The sequence below is a fragment of the Quercus lobata genome, chromosome 10 (genome assembly GCF_001633185.2).
Source record: "Quercus lobata isolate SW786 chromosome 10, ValleyOak3.0 Primary Assembly, whole genome shotgun sequence".
NCBI lineage: Eukaryota > Viridiplantae > Streptophyta > Magnoliopsida > Fagales > Fagaceae > Quercus > Quercus lobata.
In genome coordinates, this window is record NC_044913.1 from 312,336 (window position 1) to 333,913 (window position 21,578).

At 37.9% G+C, this 21,578-nt stretch overlaps 1 protein-coding gene across 2 annotated transcripts; it reads left to right on the forward strand.

Moving 5' to 3' along the window:
- Nucleotides 1–4,398: 4,398 nt before the first annotated feature.
- Nucleotides 4,399–20,724, forward strand: LOC115965387 (phosphatidylinositol transfer protein 3-like). Of its 2 annotated transcripts, none has more exons than XM_031084594.1 (7): nt 4,399–4,811; nt 6,441–6,459; nt 17,168–17,426; nt 19,233–19,269; nt 19,371–19,476; nt 19,721–19,831; nt 19,993–20,724. In XM_031084594.1, the coding sequence occupies exons 1-7, from the start codon at nt 4,660–4,662 to the stop codon at nt 20,107–20,109; spliced, it is 801 nt and encodes a 266-aa protein (XP_030940454.1). In that variant the 5' UTR covers nt 4,399–4,659; the 3' UTR covers nt 20,110–20,724. The 2 variants fall into 2 exon arrangements, with proteins under 2 accessions (XP_030940454.1, XP_030940453.1); XM_031084593.1 differs by having other exon boundaries at nt 4,402–4,815; nt 6,445–6,459.
- Nucleotides 20,725–21,578: the final 854 nt, after the last annotated feature.

A 21,578-nucleotide genomic window follows, 5' to 3' on the forward strand; every position in this document is an offset into this window, starting at 1 on the left:
GCCTAATCTTTTGTAGGGCGAGAATGGGAGATGTCCTAGCAATCCATGAGATCCTATCACAGTATGAACTTGCTTCTGCCCAACAAGTGAACCGTATGAAGACAAACTTGTTCTTTGGCAAATCTGTTTCAGAAGATACAAAAAATTCTCTTAAAGGTTTTTTGGGTGTTCCGGAAATAAAAGAATATGAGAAATATTTAAGTCTTCCTGCGGTGGTGGGGAGAAACAAAAAAGAGAGCCTAACTTTTATTAAGGAGAGAATTTGGGGTAAACTTCAAAGGGTGGAAGGAAAAGCTCCTATCTCAAGCGGGAAGAGAAGTTTTATTGAAAGCAATTGTACAAGCCATTCCAACTTTTGCTATGAGCTGTTTTAGACTACCCGTAGGTCTTTGCCATGACATTGAAGTGATGATTAAAAACAATTTTTGGGGGCAATGTGGTGATAGAAGGAAGATTCATTGGAAGAAGTAGGAGACGCTATGTTTGCCAAAATGTAAAGGGGGGCTTGGCTTCAAGGAATTGAAAAAGTTTAATGAAGCGACCTGAACCACAGACTTGTAAATCAATAGGTATTAAAATACCCACATTGCAGCATTTTCAATGCCAACACTCCTCCATAACTTTATGAGATCCACTTCTAACAAAGCCCATAAAGCCTGAATAAACCCTAAAGAGAAACCATTGTATTTCTTATTTTATTATTAGTAAGATCTTCCCTAGATTGAACATTGAACACCGCTTCTTCAATCTCTTCTTTAGATAAAGGGGCTGAACATTTTCTCTTATTTTGAAGGACAAGCACGAAAAAGTCACCCGAAACGGTCTAAGGCACCAATCCAATTTATATGACTTCTTGAAAGACTTGATGAATTGATTCTCCATACCCTGACCAGCATTACTACAATTGTATTAAGGAGCTTGGAATGCCATCTAGCAATCAAAGTACGATAGAGAAAAGCGATATTTTGACTAACTTCTGTTAAACCAAGATATTCTTGACCTTTGCTTTCATTAGCTTTCTTCCTGGGACAATAAGTTTAGCCATTCCTATCTCAAATGAGTCCAGTAGCAAGAACACAAGACAAGACCAATTTAGATCTATATAAATCCTATATAGATCTAAATTGATCAGCCAAGCAAGTTTAGAGATTACTACATGATAAAGAGTCCCGATTTTATCATGTGTTTAAGGAGAAATTCTTCCTATCAGGGGATGTCTTTGATGCAAAAATAAAATCGGGCTCTTATGCATGGCGAAGTGTTCTTAGTGCACGAAAGGTTATTGCAGAGGGAGCTAAGTGGAGAATTGGTAATGGCTGTCGAACTCGGATTTACCATGATAATTGGCTGTCTGGTGAGCGTCGGGGTAGAATAATTTCTCCACGCACTGACCTACCTGATGATGTTGTGGTGGTCTAGCTCTTAGATGTGAACACGGGTTGGTGGGATGTGATGCGGGTAGACAGATGTTTCCTTCCTTTTGAGGTTGCAAAAATAAAGTCTCTACCAGTTTGTATGACTTCCCAGGAAGATATCTTGATATGGCCAAAATCAAAGGAAGGGGTGTATACAGTTAAATCGGGGTATCAACTCCTCTGTGAGATGGAAGACAGGGATGACATCCATCATAAATTCTTTCTGTTTCTCCAAAACTTTCATTCCATGTGGCTTGGTGGGATAGCCATATATCATCTGTCATGTCTTCTGTTCTGATAAATGCTGTAGAAATTAAAACTTTAAATTGATACATCCATTTGTCATGGGTGCTATTTATAGCTTTATGGGTTAGTATATTCTATTGGACTTCAAAAGGTAAAAGTTCTAATGGCAAGTCTCCCTTTTTTGCTGAATCTTAGGGTGGAGCTTTGAAAAGCTTGTTCCTATAAGATAGCTTTTTAGAGACTGGGGTTCTGTCTTTGTGGAGCTTGAATCCCCATCCTCCTTGCTAGGGAGTTAACTACCAAGTGCTTCAATAAATGCACTAGTGCTAACAAGACGTAATATCAAAGCCTTAAGGGTCTTTTGGAATAAGTATTTCTGTTTAAGGGAGAAGGCTGCTTGTAAATTATCAAGAAGTAATTTAATATGAAAATGAAGGTATGTAAATTCTCCGTTCTGAAAAGTGAGATCAGTACAAAGCACTTCTTGCAGTATTTCACTTTTTTCACCACATGAATACATTGCTTCTGCCAGCAACGTATCCTGAAGGGATATTGTCTCAATTGAGATGCCTTCATGCTTATCCGAAATCTTCGTTGAAGCCTTTTGGATTTCATTAGGTTGCACCACTGGTGCTTTGCCCTTTCTTTTCCAGTCTGCCCTGGAAGGTCTTTTATCCATATTAGTCTGCAATTGACTTTCGATAAAAGGATTAGTTGCTATGTCATCATTTTGAAAATTAACATCTTTTTGTACTATTTCTTCAAAATTCTTTTTGAAGACTTCTTGTAAAATTCCTTTAAAAAGGTTTTTAAGAAAATCACTTTTGAAATCTAAAGTAATTTTTTTTATATAAAATATCTTTATCAATACTGCTATAATTCTGCTGGGTAATAGTATAAGAGTCATGGTCAATGTTGTAATGACTTAAAGGGATAAAATTTGTCCCGGGGCGGCCTGATGCATTTGGGGGACTAAGGCGAAAATTGATTATCTTGTTTTAGATGCAAAATTACTACTAATTAACTTAAACTATGTAGAATTTTTTCCTGTTTTTACAAATTTTATAGATAGAAAAAATTTGGCAAAATTTTTCATACTTGTTGATTTGGTAAATTGATAGTGGTAAGTAAAAGAGTGGTGTTAGTGGTAGAGTTAGATGAGAACTATTAAAAGTTTGTTAACTAAACTCTTATTATTATTCATTTTTGTTTTTTGGAAGTGCAACATTCACAATTTTTTTTAAAACAAATTCTAAGTTTTAAGTTGCTTTTTATTTTCTATTTGAAAATATCACTATAATTATTTTTTTGCCATCAATAACAAGCTATAACAATTTGCTACTTAGCATTAGTTGTAAAAGTGTTGTGAAAAATATTATGGACGTTGCATTTTTCTCTATTTTTTTATTTGTTTTTCATCTAGTAAAACAAAATATTATTTTATTTATTAATTATAAATAACCCTATTATTTAAAATTTGGGGACTTTTTTTTATTTGGGGCCTTAGGTGATCGTATCTCTTACTCTATCATTCAGCCGGTCCTGAATTTGTCACGGTTCTGTCTATTATATAACTATTTATATATATATATATATATCTATTTTTGCAGGATGTGTCAAATAATGTTACTTCATCAATTCTTTCATTATTGTTAATAACTGTTTCTGTCAGGGGAAAATATCTTAGGGATTTGTAATTGACTCTATTGGTTAGATTTAATGGATTATTTCTATACTCATTCAGGAAATTACCACAATTAGTACTTTCTTTAATTCTAAATAAAGCGGATTCTAGCAATAGTTGAGAAACTTCCTTTATTAAAACATCTTTTATGTAAGTGTTTGAGGTTACTGTAAAGATGTAAATATGTCATTTACTATATTCTGAAGCCTACTTGGTATATTTATCAAACTAAAGGATGTCAATTCATTCATAAATCATAAAGGGCACTGTAAAAGTGGTGCAATTATTATTTTCATTAAATTATTTCTTATAAAGTACTTGTATATATGTCGGTTCCTATGCCCTATGCCCAAGGGCAGTGGGAAGATTATAACAAATTTATGTCTTTATATTCTGTTTAAATATCTTTATGTCATCTTCTATCAACTGATTAGCACTAGCAGGCGTATTAGAGCCATGGATGGTAGAACGTAGGGTATATGATAGATATATTGCCAGCTATTAGTTGCGTGCATAGCTAGTTGAATACCAATAAGGGCTCATTAAATGTAGATAGGTTTCAATCAAAAAAATGTAGATAGGTCGTGCATAGCTGGTCGAACATTAAATGTAGGTAGTTGGGTTTGCATTATCATTAGTTGCCCCTGTGGTAACTGGTACGTTTCTTCATTGGGTTGGCATTATCATTAGTTGCCCTGTGGACTGGTACGTTTCTTCACCGACATTGTACTAAGGAAAGTAACTGCAACATACAGCACTCCTAAAAAGAAGAAACTTAAAAAATTAATAATTTTTTTAACAGAGTTTACACTAATTTCTTTTTAATTATAATTTATTATTATTATTATTATTATTAGGTCAATATATTAATCAGTTTTTAATTAGTTTTATTTATTTTTTATTAATTTAAATAAATAAAAAAACCGTAGTCAGTTCGGATATTTTTCTCTGGACTGGGATATTAAGAGGAAATTTGACATCGTATTTTAAACAATAACTTTTAATATTTAAATAATATTATATATATTTTTACACATTTTACGTAGTTATGGGAATGACCACCTCACCGGGACCAGCTTATCTTATTGCAATAATCGATAAAAATCCGTACTTTTTGATTCGTTATAGTTTTGGTATAGGCAGCTAACTGTTTATGTAGCACTAGAACCCCATTACTACTGTTCAGCTTAATTGCCTCTCATTTTAAAGCTGTTTGTTGTTAGTCATCAATCTCAGAATGTGTTGAGAGAACTAGTGTAGTGAGAAATCAGAGAATAAAGAACGAACAAGAGAGAAGGCAGGAAGTTGAAGTACATGATGATGATGAACTCCAACAAAAGTGAGTCTCGAGAAAGCACAGAATTAGAAGAAGCAGGAGGAAGATATCATGATGAAGGCAACAGCTTGAAAAGTAATAATGAGATTGAGCTGACCAGAATTCGACTTATGAGATCCTTTGTGGAAACCCAGGCAGTGGCGACTCTAGAAATTTTGTCCAGGGTGTTCCTATTTCACTTTGAAAAAATTTTAGGTCATTTCGGTCTATTTCGGGTGTTTCGAGACGTTTTGATAAATACCGGCCGAAATTCAAAATTTGGCCGGCATGAAGTTTGTGCTTAAAAAAAAAAAAAAAAAAGTTCTTAAAACCAAAACAAATTTGAATTTTGCACACCGAAAAACCTCAAAAAGAAAAAAAAAATGAAATGAAATGAAATGAACAAAGGTACCTATACAATAAACTATAAGTTCATTTGACATATTAATAAAATTATTAATTATTGTTGTTTAGTTGTTTCATTAATTTGTTTGTCTTCTATAAACTATAATTTGTTGTATTGTTATTTCATTAATTATTAAATTATTAATTATTTTTTAGTCTAACATAATTTAATCCATTTGTTTTTTATAATGTATTGGTTAATTAAATTTTTAATTATTTTTTTCCCCAATTAATTAAATTTCCCCAATTACAAGAATCAGCTGCCAATCAAAAAACTTCACAATCAAAATATTCATTACACTAAAAAGACAATAAATAATTTAATATCTTACCAACACAAACACACACACCAACACTAACCAACACCAACAGATAAGATATTAAAATAAAGACAAATTTAAAAAGTCAAAAAATCAGCCAAATATTAATAAAGATAAAGTTAAAGCTTAGCAATTCAGTGGCTCAATCAACATAATCAAATAAAGAAAAAATATTAAAATTAGTATTAAAGAATAAAGAGAGAGACAGAGAGAGTTATAATTTTCATTTCAGAAAAAGTCATTCAGATCGAGAAAGAGAGTGAGAGAGTGAGAGAGAGAGTCAGAGAGGGAGGGAGCACCTGCACCGGAGCAGCCAAGCATTGGAGCAGCTGAGCAGGGAGGCCTGAAGGCTAAGGCCGCTGAGGCAGTGACGAGGTCACGAGGCGACGAGCGATCTCCGATGAGGCTAGTGGCGAGTGACGAGCGACGAAGACGAGGGCCGAGCGAGCCGAGCGACGATGACGATCTGGACTGGACCGATCTCCGACGACAAGCGAGCTGCGAGCGACGTGACCGATCCGATCTCCGTGACTCCAGCTGTTGTCAGTTGGCTTGAGCCTGAGGCGTTGCTTTGAGGGACTGAGGAAGTGAGGCGTTGCTCTGAGGGACTGAGGCAGTGAGGCGTTGCTTGCTCTGTCTTTAGTCTTTACTCTTTAGGTTTGCTTTAGGCCTTTAGGGATTTCTGATTTAGAAAATTAGAAGTGAGTTCTGATTTGATTTGCTCTGCAGCTCTGTATTGGTTTTTTTTTTTTTTTTTTTTTTTTTTGAGAATCCGTGGGTTTGCCTCTGTAATCTGTTGGGCTTGCCGAGTTGCCGTGGGCTTTCCTCTGTTACCAAATTTTATTTTGGGCTTTCTTCATTTATTTATTTATTTTATTTTTTTTTTTTGCTTGAAAGCAGAACAATTAAATTTTTTTTTTTTTTTTAATTCGAGGGTGTTCCTATAATACGGAGCAAGTATAAAAAAATTTGTAAAAAATTTTTTTTTCAGGTTTTTTTTCAAGTCAGGGTGTTCCTGGGAACACCCTGACTTGCATGTGGCGCCGCCACTGAACCCAGGATCCCTCCTCCAAGGTGCCATAATCTTCCTTAATTCCTGGCTATGTCGTTTCTTTAACTTTGCATGTGTTTTGTTTTTACAGTTTTATTTTCATGCAAAATTCATATTTCAACTTATTGGTAAGAAGATTTAGTACTCTCAAAATGCAATGACAAGGATAATACTCCTAGTCCTAGGCGCTGTCCATAATTAAAACTGCTATACCAATATTGATTACATATTCTCAACACAATGGCCTGGATCGATGATGGATCAGCTAGAACGTCAGCCACTCTACTAATTGCTCTCCAGCGACTGCACGGCCGGGCCAGGCTAGCCGTATAACATAACGAGTAATGCTATTGCTACGTTGGCTTTAGCATTTTTCATAATATAATCTTTCTTGCGGGAGATAATTTCAACCTATAATATTCTCTTTATCATTACATCTAAATACCAATTGATTTTTTTTTTTTTAATAAGAAATTTAACTAGTTGAGTTAATTGAAATCCACCATAATATAAATTATTTGTGCTTCTTCTTAGGCATGACTTCTGTCCCCTGACCGTAGGTGTGATTGTGTGAAGACTCTAAGCAAATTTGATCTTTACTTTTAACACCAATTAGTTAACAGATATCCTAATCGTATTAATTTAGGAAATATTTTAAGATACATTTTATGGAAAAAAGAAAAAATAATTGATTTTTTTTACTATTTTTTATATTTCCCATAAAAATAATATCTAAACATTCCTAAAATTGTCTATTAATAAATGCCCTAAAAGTATCCATTAAAAGCACCCATTATTTAATTAGAATCTCCATCCATAATAATGGCCCTTACAAAAAGAGGTGTTAGGCAAAGTGAGTCCAAGAATTAGCCAATCTCAATACATGTGAGACCTTTAATAAAGAAAAGGATGCAAAACTACTTCCCCATAAGTGAGGCAATAGACTAATGTGGCACCGAAGTGGAGCAACAGGGCACATTAGAGATCCATTTGAGAACAGAAACTTTTTGTTGAAAGTGTTAAAAAAGAAAAAAGAAAAAAGAAAAAAGGAGGAGGTTAAAAGCTAGTTGAATAGTATAATAAGACTCATAAATAGTACTAAAAAGTGCAACGGAACCCATGAATAGTACTTGTAGGGGTAAGGGGCCAAAATCATATATTGGGTTTTGGGCTTCACCCAGGACAATTGACAAATCCGAGGAGAGGTAAATAGTTGTTAAGGGATCCCTAGTTAATGTCTCATAAGCAGGGAATGAAAGGAAGATGAAGCTCAGGAGCATACTCTATCAATTAGAGGGACCCTCCATAAGGCTTTGGCGATAGGAATGTGCCTCATAAACATACGAGAAAGAAGGAAACAAAAAATATCTAAGGAAAAGCTGCTACCACCGTATTAAATGCATTGCAGCTACTTTTCTGACCGCATTTATGTGAAGAAGACCTCTGAACAGTGCTGCCTTAGCTACCATAACTCACAGAAGGCTGAAAGGGGTGTCTGATGGGACAGGCACTCGAGTAGGGACTCAGATGATCAACAAGTGTAGGATCAAGATGGCTCAAAAAGGGCTATATAATGTTAAAGACCCTCCATGAGAGGGGGATCGGAAAGGAGAGAAAAAAAATAGTATAGCAATCTGAACCATTCTCATATTCTAGAGCGATCATTATATAGAGATTTAACCTCCTCGGACAGAATGTTTATTGATATCAGCATCCTTTATTTGTGTTTGATCGCCATGCAATTCAATACTAGCTGTTGTCCAACTCATTAAGACCTAGTTCTTTGACCCATTCTTTACAAATTCATTGTATTGGGCTCATTGGACCAAGACTCCATACAATTTGGGCTTGGGCTCAAATTGAGACTCTGCAATTGACGCAATCTGTGGGAAGAACTTGTGCCTCAACGAGTGCAACAGTTAAACATGATGGGATCAAGTCCACACCAAGCAGGTCCACACCAAACAAAGCCTGCAGGTTCTCAACGGCAGGACAATTTTCTTAACCTTGAATGGGAAAGAGATCGGGACAAACATCGAGAGGGTAGTGTACGTACTACCCATACAAGCAGTAGTCATTCTAGGGTGAGAAGTCATGTATCCCAAAAGCAGGACGATAACAAAGCCTTACCGCAGGAGATTGACAACTTAAAAAAGAAACTACGTCATGTGCAACGGAAGCGTTCCCCTTCCAGTTCAGATACTGGTGATAAAAGAGACGACAATTATAGGTAAAGGTCAAGAACTCCACCAAGTGAGACCTTTTCTTATGAGGAAGAGCACCACCATAAACGCAGACACAAGATAGAAAGGGCTAAGCTCCCTCGGCGATTCCATCAACCTACTTTCACTATGTACAATGGTCGAACAGACCCAATAGAGCACGTAAGCCAGTTTAACCAGAAGATGGCCGTCCATTCCAAAGACGAGACTTTGATGTGCAAAGTATTTCCGTCCAGCTTAGGACCAGTGGCGATGAGATGGTTTGATGGTCTCAGGCCAAATTCCGTAGGTTCCTTTAAGCAATTGACCCAAGCCTTTGGCTCTCGCTTCATCACGAGTAGCAGGGTTTCTCGGTCCTTGGATTTTCTACTGTTTTTGTCCATGCGAGAAATGGAGACCCTGAAAGCCTACTCGAATAGGTACTGGGAGATGTACAATGAGATAGAGGGTAACTATGACGACGTCGCCATCAGCACTTTCAAGAGCGGCCTCCCAACTAAGCATGGTTTAAAAAAATCCCTAACAAGAAAGCCTGTCACTAGCCTGCACCAACTCATGGACCAGATCGACAAGTATGAAAGGGTTGAAGAAGACCAGCAGTTAGAAAAAGGTAAAGAGAAGGTTGTCCCTCAGGAGAGGAGGGACTTCAAGTCGGACCGATTTAACAACAACAACCGACCGAGGAGAGACTTTGCAGGGCAATCCGGATCTGCCGACGCGCAGGCAGTTAATGCTGTGTTCCGAGATCCGGTACATCAGGTTTTGGAGAAAATCAAGAACGAGTCATTCTTCAAATGGTCAAATAAGATGGCAGGAGACCCTATGAAGCGCAACCAAAACCTGTATTGCCAATACCACCAAGAACCGGGGCACACCACCCAGGATTGCAGGAACATGAGGAACCACTTGGACCAGCTGGTCCGAGAGGGAAAATTAAGGCATCTCCTACATCATTCCAGTGGTCAACAAGGACAGGCGAATCCTGAATCCCGGAGAGATACCTCCTTAAGACCTCCTATAGGCACGATAAATGCTATTCTTGCTGCTCTGGGAAAGACCGGCTCTTGTCCTTCCAGAGTAATGTCCGTGGCCCGGCTTTCCACCGAGGATGACGATCGAGAGTCCAAAAAGGCCAAGAAGGAAGCCTCACCAGTGTTGAGCTTCTCGGACGAAGATAAGATCGGAACCATCCAACCCATGACGATGCTCTGGTAGTCACACTCAGGATTGGAGGATATGATGTGAAGAGAGTGTTGGTAGATCAGGGCAGTGCTGTGGAAGTAATGTACTCTGACCTATACAAGGGGCTGAACTTAAAACCCGAGAACCTAACGACGTACAATTCCCCTCTGGTAAGTTTCGAGGGAAATACTGTTACTCCAAGGGGCCAAATCAGACTACCCATACAAACTGGTTCGGACGTGGTGGAGGTGGATTTCATTGTAATTGACGCTTATTCACCCTACATAGCAATTATGGCTAGACCTTGCTTCATGCCCTAGGGGCTGTCTCTTCTACCCTGCACTAAAAGGTGAAGTACTTGTCGGAGGGTCAAGTTAAAGAGATTATGGGGAATCAGACCATGACCAGACAGTGCATGGTGGCTGCCATCTCACGCCAACCCAATGTTGAGCCCTCAGCCTTTACTGGAAGGGGCTTATAGCAATCAGCCACCCCGACATTGCCCGGTAATGAATCAACCGAGGAGGCAAAATGCGAAGATCTAGAAAAGGTAGCTGTTGGCATTGATCCAGAAAAGTTCTTTCAAGTCGGCTCGGAACTACCTCCCCAAGAGAAAGAAAAGCTAATTGGTTTTCTCAGAGAAAACATGGATGTGTTTGCGTGGGACGCCTACGAGGCCTTAGGGGTTTATCCGAGCTTCATCTGCCACCACCTAAATGTTAACCCATCCGTTACTCCCAAAAAGCAACCACCTCGGCGCTTGTCGAAGAAGCATGCTAACGCTGTTAAGGACGAGGTGATGAAGGTTAAAAAAGCAGGGGCTATTAAGGAAGTTTTTTACCCTGAGTGGTTGGCCAATACTGTAGTGGTAAAGAAGAAGAGCGGACAATGGCGAGTTTGTGTAGACTTCACGAATCTGAATAAAACCTGCCCAAAAGATCCGTTCCCTATGCCTTGGATAGATCAGTTGGTAGACGCGACTACGGGCCATCCTCGGATGAGCTTCTTGGATGCCTTTCAAGGATATCATCAAATATCACTGGCCACAGACGACCAAGAAAAGACAGCTTTTGTCACTTCCATTGGAAACTCCCATTACAAGGTGATGCCTTTTGGTTTGAAAAACACAGGGTCCACCTACCAGAGAATGATGACCAAAATGTTTAAGTCGCAGCTGGGTAAGAGCATTGAAGTCTATATAGATGACATGGTGGTAAAGAGTAAAGTGGTGTCCGAGCACATGAAAGACCTTGAGGACATTTTTGAAATTTTGAGGAGACACAAGCTGCGTCTCAATGCGTCCAAATGTTCATTTGGGGTAGGATCAGGAAAATTCTTGGGCTACATTGTGACCCACAGGGGGATCGAGGTCAGTCCCGATCAAATCGGAGCTGTCAACAGCTTACAGCCATCTCGGAATCCCAAGGAGGTCCAAAAGCTTACTGGCATGATTGCTGCCTTAAACCGTTTTATTTCTCGGTCAGCAGACAGGTGCAAACCCTTCTTCCTCTTGATGAATAAATGGAAGGGATTTGAGTGGACCGAGGAATGTGCTTTGGCCTTCCAGCAACTTAAAGAATATTTATCTCGGCCACCCATCATGTCCAGTTCCGAGGCCGATGAAGTCTTGTTCGCCTACATTGCTGTGACCCTTCATGCAGTAAGCCTAGTGCTAATATGAGTGGACAACGGTGTACAATGACCGGTATATTACGTGATCAAATCATTACATGAAGCTAAGATCCGCTACTTACCCCTAGAAAAGGCCATCCTAGCGGTGGTTCAAGCTACACGAAAGTTTCCCCATTACTTCCAGGCACACACAGTTATCGTTCTAACCCAGTTACCGCTCAGGTTCATACTTCGGAGTACTGATTATACAGGGAGAGTTGCTAAGTGGGGCACGATTCTAGGGCTTTTGACATTAAGTACATGCCTCGTACCTCTGTCAAGGGCTAAGTCCTCGCAGATCTGGTGGTTGAATTCACTGAACCCTCTTTAGAAGAAGAAGCAGGGACGTAAGACATGGATGAAAAATCAGTTGGCGCAATCTCTCTGCAAGGGCCCACATGTTGGAGAGTATATGTTGATGGCGTGGCGAACCAAAGGGGCTCCAGAGTGGGGCTAGTCCTGATTTCCCCTGAAAGGATTACCATCGAAAAATCACTAAGACTGGACTTCTCGGCCACGAATAATGAGGCTGAATACGAAACCTTATTGGAGGGGATGTCCATGGTTCAGAAACTGGGCGGAAAAGCAATAAACATGTTCTCGGACTCAAGACTGGTCATTGGCCAAGTAAATGGGGAGTTAGAAGCAAGAGACGAAAGAATGCAAGAATACTTAGACCAAGCTAAATGCCTACAATCACGTTTCGATTTTTTTAGCTTACTGCATATCCCTAGAAGTGGAAACACACATGCCAACTCCTTGGCCACGCTTGCCACCTCTCGGCTCAAAGTTTTCCCAAGGTTATTCTTGTGGAAAATTTATACAAACCCTCAGTGACGAAGAGAAAAGTGATCCATGTCCACCATGTCAGAGTGGGACCTAGCTGGATGGACCCTCTAGTACTGTTTCTAAAGGAAAACATCTTGCCCGAAGAGAAAACTGAGGCTAACAAGATACGGAGAAACGCTTCTCGGTTCTGGCTATCTGAGGACTAGAAGCTGTATAAATGTTCCTTTTCTGGACCATACTTGCTCTGCGTACACCCTGAGGCCTTAGAACTAATCCTAGAGGAATTACACAAAGGGATTTGTGGAAGCCACACAGGAGGCAGGTCCTTATCTCATAGGGCCATCATCCACGGCTACTGGTGGCCAAACATGCAAAAAGAAACACACGAATACGTGAAGAAGTGTGACCAGTGTCAGAGATTTGCGCCAAACATACATCAACCAAGAGGGATCCTCAATCCACTGTCCAGCCCTTGGCCATTCGCTCAGTGGGGCTTGGATATTGTCGGGCCCTTTCCCAAGGCAGCAAGGAACAAAAGGTATCTACTCGTTGGCACTGACTACTTTACTAAATAGGTTGAAGTTGAACCTTTAGCAAACGTCAGAAATGTGGACGTCAAAAAGTTTGTCTGGAAAAACATTATTACCCGGTTCGGGGTCCCTCACTCCCTCATCGCGAACAATTGTCTTCAATTCGATAGTAAGGCCTTCAGGAGGTACTGTTGCGAATTGAGAATTACGAATAGATATTCTACCCCAGCCTACCCCATGGGAATGGGCAAGCCGAGGCTGTTAACAAGGTTATAGTGAACAGACTTAAGAAGAGGTTAGATGACGCGAAGGGAAGATGGGTGGAAAAATTGCCACATGTCCTGTGGACGTATCGAACCAAACCCTGCAGGTCAACAGGAGAGACCCCTTTTTCAATGACTTACGGGGCCAAGATTGTCATTCTTCTAGAAACCGGCTTTCCAACACTAAAAACCAGCTCATTCTGTCCGAACGGCAACAATGAGCTGTTAGAGAAAAGTTTAGACCTTATTGAAGAAAGAAGAGAAAAGGCAATGGTCCAACTGGCGTATTACCAACACAAATTTAAGCGAGGTTATGATGTCAAAGTAAAGCTAAGGCCACTAGTGCCTGAGGACTTAGTGTTAAAGAAAGTTCTAGGCACTGCAAAAGATCCAGCACGGGGAAAGTTGGGACCAAATTGAGAAGGACCATATCGCTTCACCTCAGTGGCTAGTATTGGGGCATATTTTCTAGAAGATTTAGATAAGCATGTAATACCACGCCCTTGGAATGTAAATAACCTGAAAAGGTACTATTATTAATGAAAATTTCCTTTCTCAATAAGTTCTTTGTTGTATAACGGCCTCGTGCTTCTTGTCTCTCAATTTACTCAAGTATTAAACAGAACCTAAGTCCTGCATAGCTCCTCGGACCACAGGCTTAGGGAAAATTAATAACTTTTGACATTTACTCAAGTATTAAACAGATTTTAAGCCCTACATGGACCCTCGGACCACAGGCTTAGGGGAAATTAATTACTTTTGGCTTCTTTTCAAGTATTAAACAGAACCTAAGCCCTGTATGGACCCTCGGACCACAGGCTTAGGGGAAATTAATTACTTTTGTCATCCTTTCAAATATTAAACAGAACCTAAGTCTTGCATGGACCCTCGGACCACAAGCATAGGGGAAATTAATTACTTTCGACTTCTTTTCAAGTATTAAACAGGCCCTAAGCCTTGCATGGACCCTCGGACCACAGGCTTAGGGGAAATTAATTACTTTTTTCATCCTTTCAAATATTAAACAGAACTTAAGCCCTGCATGGACCCTCGGACCACAGGCATAGAGGAAATTAATTACTTTTGGCTTATTTTCAAGTATTAAACAGAACCTAAGCCCTGTATGGACCCTCAGACCACAGGCTTAGGGGAAATTAATTACTTTTGCCATCCTTTCAAGTATTAAACAAAACCTAAGTCCTGCATGGATCCTCGGACCCCAGGCTAAGGGGAAATTAACTGCTTTTGACACTCAAAGAACACCTTCATAAATGTTAAACAGAACGCGAGTAACAAGGTATATTACTTACTCCCTTCAGATTCAACATTCACTATGTAAGAATTAATTCGTATCATAAATGTAAAATAACTCTATCTTGTTGATGCTTAGTTAGATTTCTTGAAATGTCAATAATGAATTACTGTTGGAAATGGAGCAACAACAGTTCAAGCTCATTTGTAATAGCAATAAAAATAGAGACACAAGGAGTAGAAGGAAAGTTCATTCATTAATTTGAAGGAAATTACACTACAAGCAGTGGCAGAAGCCACGGGAGAGGAAAGCTAAAAAAAAAAAGCTACAAAAGAAAACCCTATGTCTAGAACTCTAGGCCTTATCCTTGGAAGGACCCTTCTCGGGATCGGCAACCTCGGAAGGAACACCATCAGCTTTGTGCTTAGACTCCGCGTCCTTGGCCTGGGAGAGCACATCCCTGATTGTGAGGGAGTCCTCAGAAGGCTTATCCTTCATTGGAGGCTGAGCTTCCTTACCCACACCCGCCCCCTCAAGAACTTCGGCATCAGGAAAGGGGGCCAGGGTAGGAAGGAGCTGCTCAGAAAAAGGGTCCGACTCGAATATTTCCTGAATATCCTTGGAGAAGAAGACGTTTTCGGCCCTCCTTAGCTCAGAGTCTGCAGGGACTCCCGCTCGGTCCATCGCCACTCCCCATGACTCGGTGCAATAATCCCTGCAAACTATGACTACCTCCTCCGTTAGTTGTTTCTCTATATCCATCACCCCACGCTCGTAGGCTGCCTTCACTGCGGCCTCGGCGACGTCCCTGGCCACCCGAGTAGCATCCTTGGTCTTCAGCAGCTTTGCTTTAAGATCCAAAATGGACTGCTTCTCAGTGGCCAAGTTTATCTCAGTGAAATGCAATTTCTGGCACTGATCCTCTATTTGCCTCTCCGTAGTCTTTAGGCCGGCCTCAGAGCTTTGGCGAGCCTTATCCGCCTCCTTTAATTTCTCAGCCAGTTAAGCGTGTTCTTCTTTAAGAGCCCCAAGGGTCTTCTCAACTTCAAGGCGAGAGTTAGTCTCACCTCTGACTTTGTCCCGAGCGTTCCTGACCCACTCTTCGGCCACGTAAACCTGCTGAGTAAGCTACATGACAATAACAGAGTGATCGAACGCATGCATGTGAATAAATCACAATCCTAGCATCAAGCTCAGAAGAGTAGTAGTAAGGGCCCAAAATCATATATTGGGCTTTAGGCTTCACCTAGGACAATTGACAAGTCCGAAGAGAGGTAAATAGTTGTTAAGGGATCCCCAGTTAATGTCTCATAAGCAGGGAATGAAAGGAAGATGATCTGAGGAGGCATTCCTCCTCGGATGCGACGAATGAAGCTCAGGAGCATACTCTATCAATTAGAGGGACCCTCCACAAGGCTTTAGCGATAGAAATGTGCCTCATAAACATACAAGAAAGAAAGAAACATAAAATATCAAAGGAAAAGCTGCTACCACCGCATTAAATACATTGCAACTACTTTTCTGGCCGCATTTATGTGGAGAAGACCTCTGAACAGTGCTGTCTTGGTTACCACAACTCACAGAAGGCTGAAAGGGGTGTCTGATGGGACGAGCACTCGAGTAGGGACTCAGATGATCAACAAGTGTAGAATCAAGATGGCTCAATAGGGGCTATATAATGTGAGAGACCCTCCATGAGAGGGGGATCGGAAAGGAGAGAGAAAAATAGTATAGCAATCTGAACCATTCTCATATTCTAGAGCGATCATTATATACAGATTTAACCTCCTTGGATTGAATGTTTATTGATATCAGCATCCTTTATTTGTGTTTGATTGCCATACAATTCAATACTAGCCGTTGTCCAACTCATTAGGACCTAGTTCTTTGACCCATTCTCTACAAATTCATTGTATTGGGCTCATTGGACAGAGACTCCATACAAGTTGGGCTTGGGCCTCAAATTGAGACTCTAAAGTACCAAAATGAAGCTAAAAGTTTCATCAGCTCCCAAACAGAGTATTGCGTTTGGGATTGTTAAAAAAGTCAATTTAGGATCTGTTTGGATACCGCTTATTGCTGAAAACTGAAAATAATATAGTAATATAATTTTTAAATGTGTGAATAGTGCCATGGGACCAATTTTAAAGAAAAATTTACTAAAATCTGTACTTGTGGGTCCCATGAACAGTGCACGGGACCCACACAAAAAAATGCAGACGCGCATGTCTGCTATTTTCAATGCAATCCAAACATACACTTATTTTACTTTTGAGCTTATTTTTTGGTACTATTTATGGGTCTCATTGTACTATTTCAGCTAACTATTAGCTTTATCTATGGTACTTTCTACAAAAAAAAATTTTAGTTTCAACTAAATAAGCTATTCCCAAACGACAAACGGACTCTAGTGCATCACCTTCAAGAATTTTCGAGATGAAAGCTTCCTCCTCAGCCATCATAAATGTTAAAAATGAATTATCATGAGATCAATCTTTGTCTTTACTCTACTTCACATTTTAAATAATAAAAATCTTATGTGTTAGGCTCCGGTTATTAAAGGGAGTGTTAAAATTATAATTAAATAATTAAATTCACTATTTTTCAAATGCTTAAAATACCATTTACATTAAGTTTACCTTGTTTAGAAATACAATCGTTCGTGACCCATATTATTTTCACAGATCAGTTGCCTGCACTAATCTTTTTTTCAGGCATATACATAAATATATTGATTAACTAGTTTTAGTGTGGAAGACATGGCGACACCTAAATTTCATTTCCACTGCTGATATTTTGATATGTGGTGTTTTAACAAGCAGGTAGTAGATGATCTGATGATTAGAAGATTCCTTCGTGCTCGTGATTTGAATGTGGAGAAGGCTTCTGCCTTATTCCTCAAGTACTTGAAATGGAGGCAAACCTTTGTTCCAAATGGTTCAATTTCTGCATCAGAGCTTCCACATGAAATTGCACAAAACAAGATGTTTATTCAAGGATTTGACAAGACAGGAAGACCCATAGCAGTGGTCTTTGGTGCTAGACATTTTCAAATCGAAGGGGGAAGAGAAGAATTCAAGCGTATGTTATTTTCCCTCTCTTGTTAAGTATTCACACAAAGGTTAAAATTTCTTTGGAGCTTAACACTTCGTTTTGGAGGAAGAAATGGAAAAAAAAAATGAATAGAATGAAAAGAATAATTTTAGATATTTTTTTCTAATTTCTTGTTTAAGAGATTTAATGTAGGGAATGAAAAGACTATTTTCTTTTTTAGGAGTTTAAATTAAAGGAAATGAATTAGATTTAGTGACATTTTCACTATTTTCTTTTTTTGCGAGTATAATAATACTTTTGTTATAGATGATTCCACTCCATTTCTTCTAATGTCACTCTTAAAAAAAAAAAAATTATTTAGGGTATAATAAATGGAAGTATAATAAATCTTTCTTTTTAAAAATAAAATTTGAAGTATAATAAATCTTCTTCTTTTTTTATTCTAAAAAAAAAATATTTATGTTCCATTCCTTGTCATTCCATTATTTAGGATATGTTTGGTAGACTGAAATAAGTACTGTAATGTAATAGTTGTTCATATGGTTTAACTATTCAATAGTTTGGTTATGTTTTTATTATAATAAATAGTCATTCTTTATGAATCGTTATTCTTTAAAATAAAGAATAACAATTCATCTCTAAAATGGTTGTAATAGATATTCCATAGTAGGTGTATTAATTTATAAATTAATATATTTCTAAATAAACAAACTTTCTATATACACAAACAATTACCCAAAAAAAAGGACAAAATTTGGCTACAAAATTGATTGTAGTATAAAGTTACAACCTTACTCAATATTTTTTTATTAAAGGTGAATTTTGACTAATCCACTATTGGATTGCATTTTCTTCTTATATCCTCCATATTTGCAAAATTTCTAGAAACTTAAAGATCAATTGCTTTGCCATCAATAAATTGTTTAAATTGGAAGTTTTTGTAGTTTAAAATTATGAATAAAATATAAGCTTATAGATCATATAGTAAATAATATTTGATTGACACAAAATTTGACATGTGTATTAAGAGCATAAAGAACATGCAATTCAATAGTTAGATTTTCAAAATATGTAGTAAAATTTATTTTATTGAGTAAAGTTGTAGTCTTAGGCTACAACCAATTTTGTAGTTAAAATTTGTCTTAAAAAAATAACCACTGTAACGTAATTTTACATGCCATTCCTTGTCATTCCATTATTGATGGCAAAGCTTATATTTTATACTATGGCAAAGCTTGTATTTTATACAATCACAAATTATTTTACAGCATTTTTACCATCAAACCTTGGAAAAATGTTGTAAAATAGTTTGTGACTATAAAAATTGTCATCAATACTTTTTTATTTACCAATAATCACTAATCACATCAGCAATTTATAAAAAAATTTGTAAAATTTTTTGTATATCTAGAATTACTCTTTAAAATATCCAAACAAGATAACTTAATTTCATTACGTTCTTTTCTTTTATTTTCTTTTCTTCTCTTTTCCATTATTTAAATAAATTTCATTTGTATCCATTCCTTTATAATTTATTCATTCAATTTCTCTATGAAATGTAAAAATTCAAAGTTATAGTTATAAGAGAATGAGAGAACTTTACTAGCAGTTTCAGTTTACAGCAAAAATGATGGATGGATTATCCAAGTGGATTGAAACAAAAAGTCAAGTCAAAATATGTCTTGATTAATCACCTACTTTATTCTGGTCTGCATATATAATTGAGCTTATAAAACCTTCCACTAGAGGGAAGAGGCAGAAAACTTGGTTTTACTCTAGTATTGTTGAAGTTGAAGTCTTTTAGCTCATACAAGGCACTCTTTTGTTGTACAGGTTATGTAGTCTATGGTCTCGACAAATTGTGTTCAAGGTATCTCTATCCTATCCATGATTCACAGTGAAGCTGGATTGGAAACTCAATAGTACACTGCTGTAATTATAGACTGTAAATGGTTAACCTTGATGTATCAGGATGCCCCCAGGACAAGAGAAATTTGTTTTCATTGCCGATCTTGAAGGATGGGGATATTCAAATAGTGACATCCGTGCATACCTTGGAGCTCTATCGATTTTGCAGGTTACATTACATTTCATTTGTGTTCTAGCACAATGATAACTTGCAAACTCCACAGATAAAAGATCTAGTACCCATTGAGAGAAGCTGTGAAACTCAATCTTTGACAGCTAAATACAACTTCTGTTAATTATTAGGACTGCAAACATAGTGAGCATATAAAAGCATATAAGTCATTGCAATTAAAATACACGATTACATTCAAATGGCTCATGACAGACTGTTTCTAACTTTATGGTAATGGCAGGATTTCTACCCAGAAAGATTAGGGAAGGTTTTTATCATCCATGCGCCTTACATATTCATGACAGTATGGAAAATTGTATACCCCTTTATCGACAAAAATACCAAGAAGAAGGTCAGATTTTGATTTCGTACCTTCATCGAGTGGAAAACTTCATTCATGCTGTTAGACTGCATTACATATACGAGCATTCACACTTCACAGACAAATACTTGGGCTTTTACAGATGCATCTCATGATGGTTGATTAACTCTTTATCTTCCAATACTGTGCAGATATTATTTGTAGAGAACAAAAGTTTAAAATCAACTCTGCTCGAAGAGATTGATGAGAGCCAGCTCCCAGAGATATACGGAGGCCGACTGCCATTAGTACCAACCCAGGACAGCTAATTAAACAACTGAGCTGGGAGAAAAACAGAAGAAACATAAAATGGATAAATTGCTCTTCTTTCTTAGCATATCTTTGGTCCAGTGCATTATTGATGTACCTTTTCACTTATGTCTATTTGTATGAGGATATATAAGACTGTGCATGGGTCAAGTTGGAGGATTTTTTCAACTTGTTGGGTTGAGAAATTCCCAACCCACATAGGTCCGGTTAGGCTGGTGATTTGTGCATTTGTGCTTACATGTTTCATTTCTTTAAAAAAATTGGACTTCCATAACCTTCGATGTCAGCAGCAGAATGGAAACATAGAGAATTCCAGCTGAAGCTGAAGGTGAAGGTGAGGGTGATTGGACAAGAAGTGAGCCTCTTTGCTCTCTGCATCATCACAATCGCCATCATTCATTCCTTTTACATTACAAAACAATCTTCTCATTACTGAGAAGTGAGAAGAGATCCTCATTACTCACTACTTCTTTCTAGTACTGGGCTCGACATTTACTTCTCGGCCCATATGTCTCCTTCTTCTCCACCTGCGTTGGCCAATATCCCAAATGTTATAACTTATACACACTTTTTCCTTTTGAGAAATGAGATAGCGACAACATTTTTACAATAAATCTTAAGAGGCAAGTTGTTATTGATTGTTATGGTTGGGGCAAAAAAATAATCTTAATGTAAGATTCAAATTTGAACCAATAACAACTAACCACCTATAATTTGTTATGAAAATATTGTAGAACTTTTTGAAAGATAATCAAGTATATGCATATGATATGTTTGATTTTGGATCCAATGTAGTCTTCTTGTGCTGCAATCACACACATCAAGAAATAAATTATGCCAAAAGTAAGTTTAAGGTATCATTTCTTTTTCTTTTTTTCGTGTGAGATATAGTTTTGTTTCAAAGCAGATGTTTACAAAATTTTGAGGAACAAGAAAATTAAAAATGAGAAATGATTAAATAAAGGTCGAAATATTATAATATTTTAATTTGAAAACTATATATCTTTCAAATTTCTTGTTCGGGCATTCATTCTCACACACTCTTTATTGTATATCGTCTGTATACATTATTCATTTCACTCTTTAAATATGGATATTGTATGTGAAATTGTTGATGTTATGTCTTATGTGTCCATATTGTATAGTGCATATCAATGAGCGTGAAAGAATAATTACCTTTTTATTTAATGCAAAGTTGAGAGAGAGAGAGAGAGAGAGAGAGAGAGTGATCATGGATTTTGTGGGGGATAGGAAGAGAATACAAAGGCAAAAGTGTAACTCCATTTTAAGTACCAACCAACCAAAAGGTCTTCGCCGTTCTAAACATTTCTTCGGATGATCGATATGAAGTGTATCTCCAACCTACCCCCCACCCCCCCCCCCAAGCATTAAATACTATATGGCTTGTCTCCCAAGTAAAATACCGGTCTCTATTTGGTGTCCAAAGTCTGGTAAGGGGGGGATTAGC

Coding starts and splice junctions, on each gene's coding strand:
- LOC115965387 (XM_031084594.1), top strand. CDS start 4,660: ATGATGATGATGAACTCCAACAAAAGTGAGTCTCGAGAAAGCACAGAA. Junction 17,427..19,232: donor GGGAAGAGAAGAATTCAAGC/GTATGTTATTTT, acceptor TTTGTTGTACAG/GTTATGTAGTCTATGGTCTC. Junction 19,477..19,720: donor GAGCTCTATCGATTTTGCAG/GTTACATTACAT, acceptor TGGTAATGGCAG/GATTTCTACCCAGAAAGATT.